We start from the raw sequence: 12,386 nt of genomic DNA, 5'->3' as shown, positions 1-12,386 counted from the left end.
CCTGAACTCAGATCCCTGTTTTTGGATACTATTCACAGAACAAACGAAAACCAGCATTTTCTTCATTTTAATTCTGAATGCAGTAATACAGATATTCTTCTGATCTTCTCCCTGCATAACTGTGAGTACTGACTACACCAGTCACCTAATTACTAACAATTAAAAATTGTTTAAGAAATAGAGACTTGAGAAGAGTGTAACAACTAAAAACATTGAAAACATGTAACAGAGCAAGGTCATCTGGGTTGGTTCTAATGAACAACAGGCCTCCAAGGATGTGCTCAGTCCTGTCACCAGCACCACAGCACCACACCCTAATCCCGTCAGATTATTTGAACACTATGTCTATGAGTTCACACCCTCTTTGGCACCTAATCTTCTGTCAGACAATTTGTTCCCTTTTTCTGAAGACATTTAATCTCCTGTCGCGACGCTGTTGCCCTCATGATGACGTTGCTTCTTTATCTGTAGACACATTATATTGTTATTACTGTGAAATAAAAGACACATTGTGGCTAGCACTTTGCTGCACACATTTTCTGGTATGTGTATTTTTTAATTTCTCCTACAGAATGTTTCATGAAAATGCCTTTTTAGTGGGTCATTTTCATAGGCAGATCCAATGTCATACTACTATTTGACGAGAGATGTTGAATTTTTTTTATACTAAATTTAATAAAAATGTCGCAAAACTCAGACAGAGCACAGAAAGATACAGTACAGTTGCAGCAAACAGCTACAAACAATATAGAAAAAGTTGACCTTTAGTGCATTTTGTCTTTTTCCCCACATGAGACTCCTGCATAGGATGGCACAGAGGAAGACAATATATTTAACTGACTCTTCATTTTCAAAGTTCTCCAGAAAGTAGCCACTTAGCTATCAAACAGAGAAACCTTGAAGGTCTCTCTAAAAATTTAAAATGCTTGTCCATTAACTCTTACAGATGCAAGGTGCAGATGGAACAAGCTGTATTTGTTTGGTTTAAATGTTTATGATTAAGATGCTACATGAGATAAAGTAACAAAAGCACTGTCTTCTGCACCCTTGGATTTTTTTTGCTGTTGTAAGATATTCACTTGTTCTGTTTCACCTTCTCTTGTGTACCCCTGCATACTGGTATGGACATATCCCAATGGCTTCTCTTTAACCTTCTGTGGATAAACCAGACTGCACCATGCAGAGAAAGCCTGAAAAAAGGAAAACCATGAGAATGTATGACAAATGATTTACTTTAGATTTCTATCTAAAATCATGGGGAATTACAGAATACTACTGATGCAATGCTCAATTTCTCCAGCAACTCCAACTCACAAGCTTTTGTTGACAAATTCAGATTTATTCACTGAATTCTTTGAAACAAAATAATAATTGAAAAGGGTTCACATGTCTTTATATCATGACAATTGATGCAAAGCTCTTCAGTCTCCATAAAAGTGGTTGGCATGTACATTGGGGGCCCCAGTCATTATAAAGCTGCTGCTAGAGCTTGCCAGAAAGGGGCCTCTTTGACTTGCAAATAGCCTTTGACCAAAAAGATCTGTTTAGGGATATGCCAATATTTATCATTTCCACGTTTTCCTCATAACCATACAAATTTTCTCTGATTTGTTTTTTTTTTTCATATTTTAAATATGTGAATGTTACATAAATTGGTATTTCTAAATGAGCTGTTTATTATTATGGGTGTGTGGGAGAATGTCCTGAAAAGGTTTGACAATCCACCAAGGGTTGGTTCCGCCAGGACAGGCTTTGGTCTCCCACAAAAAAGTCGATACAGAAAAACTAATATTGTCCATCCACCCATGGTGGAAAGTAATGAATCACATTTACTTTCTTTACTGTCTTTGAGCAGATTTTTTAAGAACTTTAGTTTGTCTACCTCCTCTCACTTTCAAACCTGCTTAATCCATTTCGGAATGGTGAGGGGCGTTGCTCATCCTGTAATTATCAAGTGTAAGGCAGAAATCCAGTCCCGAGTAGACAAGCAGCCAAGGCAGGACACACACAACGGTCCCCACACCAAACACACACACACACACACTCACATCCACAGTCTCTCATATCTGACCAATTTTGGGCTGCTAATTGACCTATCAGGAACAATGTTGATATACAGGAGGAAACCCCATGCAGACACGGTGAGATTCTGCAGATAGTTACTTCGCTAGAATTCAAAACCAGTCTTAAACTCCTGAACTGAAAACATAAGTAGTAATAATAATAATAATCACAGATAAGAACTAGTGCTAGAGGACTAGAAACATAAGTGAAGAAGCAGAGGAATGGATATAGGAGGCAAGATGGAGAGGACAGCAGAGCACAGGGCTTGGTATTTTCTAAACCTTTAACATTAACAGGAACAGAGCGACTTACTTCAAACAGCAGTGCTTTCTGTTGTTTAGCCATGAAATTCTGAACGACCTGAATCTGAATGAACCTCTTCCGCCATTCCATCCAGGCTTTGTCTAACTTTTGTCGTTCATTCTTTACAATATAAACAGAAAGAAATAAACTGGAGACTTTTTTTTATTTGTATGTAGTTTTCCATGTGGAAAGTATTAGTAACATGACTACAAATAAGCCAGAGAATGCCTCAAAACTGTAATATTCATATTATTGTTGTTAGTCTTAATGCTACTCATAAAACTTACAGCACTTACAATGTTTTTAATGAAAAGCTCTGCTTCAGTAACTTCCTTCCACTGGTTCCAAGCCATTATTGTTATCTGCACCACCTTTCTCTTTTGATACTGCTGCAGCAGAGATTCATGCCTCCACCTCATAAAGTACTTTTTGCTGAGGAAACATGAAACATAAAACTATAATAAATCGGCCTAGATATCAAGAGAACTAGAGACAAGCAACAACCACTGCAAAAAAAAAGACATACAGAACGGAAACAGCATTCTCTCAGCAATATGATACCATCAGAATAACAGAATGTAATTTTAGCCAAACTACCTAAGAAAGCTATGACTATGCTAAGAAAATATTGCAAAAGAAAAGGAGAATAGTAACAGTTCCAAAAATCAAATATAATTAATTATGACATTAGTAATAAGTGAAAGTGAAAGTTCACAAAGAAGTTAAGCCATTCGTAAAGTCAGCCCTACGTCCTGATTCATACAGAAATAAACATATTCCAAAAGAATAAAATATGATAAAATATTCAAAAAGATCAAAGATACAAGCCAAGAGTCATAAAATAAAGAAAACATAAGTGAAAAACACATTGAAAAGTTTAGGAGAGGAACTGAAAAAAGTACAATAATAGAATCTGTGACAATCTGTAAATCTGTAAGAATCTGTAAATCATTCTTTCAATACTGAAACTACTAGATTTTACAATCCAGTGCTATTTAAAACTTGCTTTTCCCAGTGTATAGACTATGGAAAATGATGTTCTTTAATACACAAGATGTGGAAATGCCAAATGATTTTAGGAAATCAAATTGACTAATGTATTCATTTACTAACGGGCCAGTAAAAGCATTCAGTTGTTACAAGTTACAATCCAGCTTCTATCCCAGCATCATTGCCACAATCCAGAAACTCTACAATGTATTCAAAACACGGCAGCAAGGATCATAAAAAGAACTACAAAGAGCCCCCTTATATCTGTCTACACTAACTTCTAGACAAGCTCAGGGCCAATTTTAAAATTCTCTTTTTTATTTATACTGTACAGCTGAAAAGTGCTGACCTCCTTGCCCTACCCTTAAGACCTTATTGAATATACTCTGTATACTGTGATCACAGATACAGATGGTGAAAAAGTATTTAGGTATAAGGCCAGAAATAGTCATCCAATATTACGTAGACCCCATTGAGGTGTTAGCAGTTTATTCTGCTAAATATTTAATAAGTGTAGGTATATATTAAGCCAAAAGTTTGACAATGAGACTAGTAAACCAGTGGTTAAACAATGCAAATAAACTACTTGGCACAAGTCATTGCATACAGAATGAACTTGCAGGGTTGTAGAAAAATCCTGTCAGCATGTAGACAGGTATATATGAGTGTTCCTAGTAGTTCACTTCATAATCCCTGATGATGTGTTCTGAATCTCATCAGTCTTCTTATCTGAGTGAATCAGACACACTTCTGTTCCATTCCTTCAGTGTTCAGAGTTTGTTTCCCTTGGGTTATTGTACATGTTTTACAGTATATCTCAATGGCCAGGTTGCATAAATATTAAGATTCTGGGAAACATATTTGTAGTACTTAACACAAAAGGTTGACAATTATAGTCCACAAAGTTCTCCACAGGTTGAACTGTTTCTATTTTAAACCTTTTTGACCTTCTCCATACCATTTTATTATGACAAAATCTTTGCAGATGGAATCACTGGGTACCACCTTCCCACACTTAGTTCACTCTATTTAGCAGACTAAAGGCAAAGCCATTTAGATCTTTAGTGACACATTCTATTCTGCCCACCCTCTAGCCACTAGTCCATCTTATAAAACACTTAATGTCAATTAAGTTAACTGTATTTCATAAAAGGACTTGCTTGTCAACAAGTTGGTAGATTAACTAAATATCTTGACCTGAAGAATCTTGTTAAATCTATACTAATAAAAGGCAAAGCCCTCATTTACTGACTCAGTCACTCACTGACTCACTCAGTCACTGACTCATCACTAATTCTCCAACTTCCCATGTGGGTGGAAGGCTGAAATTTGGCAGGCTCATTCCTTACAGCTTACTTACAAAAGTTGGGCAGGTTTTATATCGAAATTCTACGCATAATGGTCATAACTGGAAGCTGTTTTTCTCCATTTACTGTAATGGAGATGAGCTTCAACGCCGTGGGGGCGGAGTTTCGTGTGACATCATCACGCCTCCCACGTAATCACGCAGTACATAGAAAACCAAGAAGACCTCCAAAAAGCGCTGAAGAAAACATGCATTATATAATTGAGAAGGCAGCGAAACAATAAGAAGCGAGCGAGTGACATATACAACCATATTCATGAGTTCTGCTACTGAAACAAAGCACGATGTAAACCTACACTTTAAATTAAGTTCATAGACAGGCTGCCGCTGGCGTTTGTAATTTAGTGCCTGCCCATATAAGGCCGTCCGTCAGCGGCAATCCAATAGCAAACTGCCACGGGTAAATATTCACGGGTGAAGGACTGTCCTTATGCAGAGGAAGATGAGATGGTCAGCGTGGTGTTTGGCACAAACTCAGCGAAACTGCGAGAGAAAGTTTTAAGTGCCAGGACTAAGGTAACATTAAATACAGCCATGGACATAGCACGAGATGGCACCAGCACAGCTGGGAACCTTCGATGCATGTACACGAGCGCTCACGTGAACTAACGCAGTGCACAGATAAAAGCAACAGTTCCAAAGAGCTGAACAAAACCGAATTACACAATTGAAAAGGCAGCAAAAAATATGAAGCGTCTGATACTTACAAGCATATTCATAAATCCAGATACTGCGGAAACAAAGCACACGTTGGAAAAAGTCAATGTCCCGCTAAAGGAAGACAGTGTAAAAAACCCGTGCATGCAGTGTGTCAGGTCTCAGATAAAGAAGAAGACGAGCTGTTTATTGATGCAGTAAGAAACGAATCGATGAATGAAACCTGTCATCTTTACAACGATTGACAAACATGGAATGTAACTTGAACACAACACATCCTACAAATACGAACCTGATTGAAAGAAATAATGATAATCAAATCCTTGATGACAGCAACACTCAGTAACACTCACAAAACAAATACTGTATATTGACAGTCATGTTACGTTATTTTTAAAATGTTCCCTTTTCTTTTTCTAGCTTTTTAACACACTACTTCTCCGCTGCGATACACGGGTATATATATATGTATATATATATCCCGCTCTACATACTCGAATAATGGATACTTTATTCGCCATCAATGATTGTTTTGGTAAAGCCATACTCAGTGTATTCATTAGATGAACGGTAAAAAAGTAAGAGCGAGGGGAGGATGACTTATTGAGGCATGCAGGCTGTAGTGCGCGTCAACTCTATCTGAATTGCGTGATCACATTTGAAAAATATATCTTTTCAAGTTCTATTTACTCCATATGTGTCAAAGTCAAGGCCCGAGCCACATCCGCCCGGCGTGTAATTATATCCGCCCGAGATCATTTTATATACTGTATTATTGTTATTAATGGCCCGGGGATATGAAGCACTGGTAACACAATAAACTACAGATCCCATAATGCAGCGCTTCAGCTGCCTTGCCGTCTCTTCAGTCGTTTCCTTACTTTGCGAAGGAAGCAGCTTTCTCAGAGCTTCTGCACTGTTTTATAAACGAACGATATATAAGAAAGTCCTTTTTCCTTGCTTCGCCAATGAAGCAGCCTTTTTATTTAATCCACGGGTTCTCCGCTGTTTCATTGTTCATTTATTACGTTTTTTATAGTTATTGTGTAGGTTTTATTTAATCCACGGGTATTTCACCGCTGCGAAGCGCGGGTATTTTGCTAGTATTCTGATAAATATGTCTAATAGTGTTTTTGTTGATGTGGTTGTGTGTCAGCCATTCAGGATTAATTCTGGTTGACCTTATATTGTATGCTGTGGCAGCCGGCCAGGACCCATGCACAGCCAGGACACCCCTTAGGTTCTTGGTACGGGGGAACAGCCATGGGTGGCACAGTACCTCCCCCGGAACGCTTGGTGGAAGCCCTCCTGGATGACACTGGTGCCTCGGACTCCCGCAGGGCTCCACGGGAGTTGTTTACAGCCCTGTTGGGATCTGAGGGTGCCGCCAGGGAGTTCTGCAACAGTAATTGCTGGGCCCTTTTGGACGGGGTTTCTGCCACACCCAGAAGTGCTGCCAGAAGTAGGTCAAGAAGCACCTGGAGCACTTCCGAGGGTATTATAAAAGGAGCCAGAGTCAGGAAGAGGGAGACAAAGCTGCCGGGAGAAGTGGAGGAAAGAAGATTTGATTTGTGTTTATTTGTACTTTTGTGTTGTGTCTGTGGGTACAGGGAAGACATACCCCACAGACAAAGAAAATAAAAGTTTATTTGTTTTATTAAGGGTGCCTCCGATGTCAGTCTGTCGGGTCCAGCGCCAATATAGTGCCCTTGTCACAATGCTTACATTGATGCTTTATATCTCTTAGCTTTACCAATTAAAATTCCATACAACTGACATCATTATTTTAACATTTACTTTACTAACAGTAATATAAATTTTGTGCAAATAAAAATCAAAGCTAAACAATTTAAAGCTATGAATCTATTTGACTTGAGGGTATTGCTTCCTTTCTATCTAATTATAGGGATGCAGATTTACCTTGCATTTACCTTGTTAGCATCAGGTCAGCCCTGGACTGGGTATGTTCCTCACAGGGCAAATTCATAATCACAGCTAATCTTACTCATTCACACAAGACTTTGGAGACACTATTTATCTTAAGCAGCAGGTATGTAGTACAAGGGAAAAAAAGCCACACAGACAGTGACTAATAAAATCCAGTTTGCATAATTAAACATTTCCTGTAATACAACTTCACTACCCTTGTAGCTACAATAGATTTCCAAATGTGAACTACCCACCTACCTAAGGTAAGTTCTAAATTTTCTCTGGCTCCGATTCTGGAGGTTTTCTGTCATATCCTCCTGTTGGGGTCCCAAGGCTACTAGAGCCCATCGAGTAAAATATTTTCTGCTGAGGTATTGAACACGATGTCTTTTAGACAATACCTAGAGAAGCAAGCAGTGTAATATTCAATATAGGAAAAATGACAGAACTGTTTAGAGAAAGAAGCAGAGATTGTCTGTAGTGCATTCCTAGTTGTTTGATAATGAGCGTAATTCTCTTCAATTGAATTCAATTTACATACTGAAAAATGAAATAGTTAAATTAAAAAAAATGGGATATTGTTTTTTGCAGACTTCAGCTTTCACAAAACACAAGGGCAAGTTGATCACATATTCTTCTGCTTTTGGATGGCAGATTCCAGGAAGACAGTAAGCTGGCCTTGGTAATTACAGACCAGTTAGCCTATTAAGCTTTTGGAGGTTATATCACATTTCAAAAATGCTTGATTGACCAAAAGGAATCCTCTCAATTGTGAAATATCTGATGTATATATGTTTAGTAGTAATAATAAAAAGGCATAGCAACAGGTATATACTATAGAGTTAGAAAGGGGTGATTTTGTTTTGCAATTAGGATGGAATTTTTTGAGGAAGCCACAAAAACATCTAATAGCAATGAAGTGCATTGTATTGTCTGTCTGCCTTGTCTCTCAAAAAGCATTTGGTGCAGTAGGTTTATGAGACAATTCACTGATGGCTACAGAACTAGCTTAAAACAAAACAATGGGGTATGGTGCAAGAATTTCTTTCAGAGTTAGGTGATGTCACAAGTTAGGTGAATGACTTAAATAAGAATGTAAATTTTGAGGGGCAACAACTGTGCTCTATTCACCAGTGACTCTTTTGAGAATAAAGGCACTAGAGAACAATGTAACTACAAATATAACAGAAACATTTAATTGGGAGTTCTCAGTTTCCATAAAAATGGAAAAGATATGAAGAATCTAAAATGAAATAATGAACCAAAGCCTCCTGCTCTGTACTGTACATCCACCAAAAGTAGGCTTTCGTCAATTGTTTTCAGGTAAATAGCTTAAAAAAGCAGCAGAGTCCACTTACCAGCTGACTCCATGATGTCAGAATTGACCTCAATAGGTTGACCTGTTGAGTCTGAGTGATCTTGAGAGTTAAAAGTCTTCTCTTAGGAACAATGTCTGCCTGCTTTCTCCACATACTAAAGATTGTCCTTACTTGTAGGGCAGTTATGATTTTGTTGCCATATGCTAGGCGCTGTTTCAAGTTGCAAATAAAGTTCTGCCACTGCAAAAATACTCTGAAAAAAGAAACACATATAAGTAAAGAAGGATTGCTCATTTCATCACACATAAGGTTTGCCCCAACACTATTTATTTTACTGCTGCAGTTCATTTGAGAAATTTTATTGTGTTTGAAAAAAAGTCCATTCATTGTCCAGTGAGCAACACTGTCTTTCTGCATCTTTGTTCTTACCTTCGTAATAAATGTCTCTGGTAGAGTTTATCTGCATTACACTGACTCAGATAGCAAGTTACCCACACTGAAAAAGCTTGAGACACTCTGTGTTTATTTCTGCTAATACAAAACACTTTGGTCTTCATCTGTAGGTCTTTGCTTTCTTTAAAAAGAAAAAAAAACCGAGAGTGTCACAGAATTAGTATATACATTTCCAAAACCTTTTCTAAACCATTTTTCAATTGAGTGCAGTGAGAAGTACCTTTAAATTTAATGTGCCAATAAATGAAGTATAGCCTCAAACTTGCTATTCTCCTCTGCTGTACAATGTGCCAAACTTTCTTGCTGCTGATCGCTACTTTTTTCCACCAGCAAAATGCCTATTATAAAAAACAAGGAATGGGACATTAAACTCTTCGTATACACAAAGTCTCCTGATGAAATGCACAGTAAGGAATGCTGTCACAAATTTAGCATTTTTGAAATGGTGTTATCAAAAAAATAGAAAATCATTCTAGGAAAGGAGAATTACACTCTTTTAGTGTTAGGATTCCATTTAATGCAGTTAAAACCCCCAGTAAGCAGTACAGAATAGACAAGAATTGTTTTTTTCTTATATATTACATTTGAAACACTTCACTTTATGCACTGCAAAAATGCATCTATTGCTCATTTACTGTTATGTAACAAGACTTTAACAAAGGCTTCTTTTGGTCTTCATAACAGTTACAAAGCAGAAGTGAAGTGTTTATTCACTGATATTAGATATTTAGTAGAAGAACTCTGAATGCTTCATTTTAATAAATAATTTCCCATCATGTCAATATGCCACACAGAGATGAATAACCGATCTATTGATGCTTAATATGTGTTATGAAGACCAAAACATTTGAAATGATTACATTTAAAGCATCCAAAGACCTTTCAGTGACTAAATGTAACAGTGTACTCCTATAATGTGTTTGCAAAAAAGCCCACCATATAAATTATTTTTTCACTTATACATACACACACAGAGTATTGCATTCATTCCTGTGTTCAAATATTTCAAAGTTTATTGCTATTTTAAGAGCAGCTTAGACACCTGTTTCTCTCTCATAAAGTATTCCCTGGTAGCAGGTCTGCCAGCATAGTTCTTGGTCATGCTTCTGCATTTGCATCCAGGATTATTATATCACTACATCTGAGAACCTTGTTTGACTTTGCAGTTCAGTATAATCTAAATCTTGCTAGTAAATTCATAAAAGACTAAACATTATTTTGTCCCCCTTCTCAGTAGCATGAATGGTTTCCAAGGTCTTTGCTTTCAAATTATTCTTGCTGATATTGCCACATGTTCAAAGTCTTCTTTATCTCGTTTCATGTTTTACACTGTATCACTTTATTATTCCTTAGTTATTCCTTTATTTGCTCAATTATTAATTAAGTTTATAAATAAATTTGTCCAGCCATTTTTTTTTCTAAACCTACTGTGTTCAACTCTGTAGGAGGATCCTGGAGTACTTGGGCAAACCCCACACAAATACAGGCATCAAACACACATTTTCCATATAGTCAGTGACCAGACCAGGATTTGAACCTAGATAACTGCACCATTGTACAACCCTCACTTTGAATTGCTTAGTTACATGACCTGAGAAAATTCAGTGTATTTCATAACAAATCACTGAAAATGGTACTTTCATATCTTTCTGTATTTTTCCTAACTCTACCGGTTGCAATGCTGGAACCAACATACAGTTAGGTCCATAAATATTTGGACAGAGACAACTTTTTTCTAATTTTGGTTCTGTACTTTACCACAATGAATTTTAAATGAAACAACTCAGATGCAGTTGAAGTGCAGACTTTCAGCTTTAATTCAGTGGGTTGAACAAAAAGATTGCATAAAAATGTGAGGTAACTAAAGCATTCTTTAACACAATCCCTTCATTTCAGGGGCTCAAAAGTAATTGGACAAATGAAATAACTGGAAATGAAATGTTCATTTCTAATACTTAGTTGAAAACCCTTTGCAGGCAATGACAGCCTGAAGTCTTGAACTCATGGACATCACCAGATGCTGGGTTTCCTCCTTTTTAATGCTCTGCCAGGCCTTTTGCAGGGGCTTTCAGTTGCTGTTTGTTTGTGGGCCTTTCTGTCCGAAGTTTAGTCTTCAACAAGTGAAATGCGTATTCAGTTGGCTTAACATCAGGTGACTGACTTGGCCATTCAAGAATTTTCCACTTCTTTGCTTTAATAAACTCCTGGGTTGCTTTGGCTGTATGTTTTGGGTCATTGTCCATCTGTATCATGAAACGCCGGCCAATCAATTTGACTGGATTTAGCTGGATTTGAGCAGACAGTATGTCTCTGAACACCTCAGAATTCATTCGGCTGCTTCTGTCCTGTGTCACATCATCAATAAACACTAGTGTCCCAGTGCCACTGGCAGCCACGCACGCCCAAGCCATATCACACTGCCTCCACCGTGTTTTACAGATGATGTGGTACGCTTTGGATAATGAGCTGTTCCACGCCTTCTCCATACTTTTTTCTTGCCATCATTCTGGTAGAGGTTGATCTTGGGTTCATCTGTCCAAAGAATGTTTTTCCAGAACTGTGCTGGCTTTTTTAGATGTCCTCTAGCAAAGATCAATCTAGCCTTAGGCTTATGAGTGGCTTGCACCTTGCAGTGCACGCTCTGTATTTGCTTTGATGCAGTCTTCTCTTTATGGTAGACTTGGATATCGATACGCCTACACCCTGGAAAGTGTTGTTCACTTGGTTGGCTGTTGTGAAGGGGTTTCTCTTCACCATGGAAATGATTCTGCGATCATCCACTACTGTTGTCTTCCGTGGACGTCCAGGTCTTTTTGCGTTGCTGAGTTCACCAGTGCTTGCTTTCTTTCTCAGGATGAACCAAACTGTAGATTTTGCAACTCGTAATATTGTAGCAATTTCTCAGTTGGGTTTTTTCTGTTTTCGCAGCTTAAGGATGGCTTCTTTCACCTGCATGGAGAGCTCCTTTGACCGCATGTCAAAAATCTTCCACATACAAGCAACACACCTCAAAACAACTCCAGGCCTTTTATCTGCTTAATTGATAATGACATAACAACGGACTTGCCCACACCTGCCCATGAAATAGCCTTTGAGTCAAATGTCCAATTATTTTGGAGCCCCTGAAATGAAGGGATTGTGTTAAAAAATGCTTTAGTTGCCTCACATTTTTATGCAATCTTTTTGTTCAACCCACTGAATTAAAGCTGAAAGTCTGAACTTCAACTGCATCTGAGTTGTTTCATTTCAAATTCATTGTGGTAATGCACAGAACCAAAATTAGAAAAAAGTTGTCTCTGTCCAAA

The 12,386-nt window shown here is 37.8% G+C and overlaps 1 protein-coding gene across 3 annotated transcripts in view; it reads right to left on the bottom strand.

The window, feature by feature from the left end:
- Positions 1–655: 655 nt before the first annotated feature.
- LOC120531060 overlaps positions 656–12,386 on the bottom strand; it is a 76,689-nt gene continuing 64,958 nt past the window's right edge. For all 3 annotated transcript variants that reach the window (XM_039756063.1, XM_039756064.1, XM_039756065.1), the window contains 7 exons: positions 9,302–9,419; positions 9,058–9,202; positions 8,668–8,881; positions 7,568–7,710; positions 2,664–2,799; positions 2,377–2,487; positions 656–1,190 (listed from right to left, as the gene is read on the bottom strand). In XM_039756063.1, coding sequence (XP_039611997.1) covers positions 999–1,190; positions 2,377–2,487; positions 2,664–2,799; positions 7,568–7,710; positions 8,668–8,881; positions 9,058–9,202; positions 9,302–9,419 — 1,059 coding nt within the window. In that variant the 3' untranslated portion in view covers positions 656–998. The remainder of the gene's footprint in view (positions 1,191–2,376; positions 2,488–2,663; positions 2,800–7,567; positions 7,711–8,667; positions 8,882–9,057; positions 9,203–9,301; positions 9,420–12,386) is intronic.

This window comes from Polypterus senegalus, chromosome 6 (assembly GCF_016835505.1).
Source record: "Polypterus senegalus isolate Bchr_013 chromosome 6, ASM1683550v1, whole genome shotgun sequence".
Classification (NCBI taxonomy): Eukaryota; Metazoa; Chordata; class Cladistia; order Polypteriformes; family Polypteridae; genus Polypterus; species Polypterus senegalus.
The sequence above is the reverse complement of the archived record's forward strand: the minus strand, read 5'-3'. Positions and strand labels throughout refer to the sequence as shown.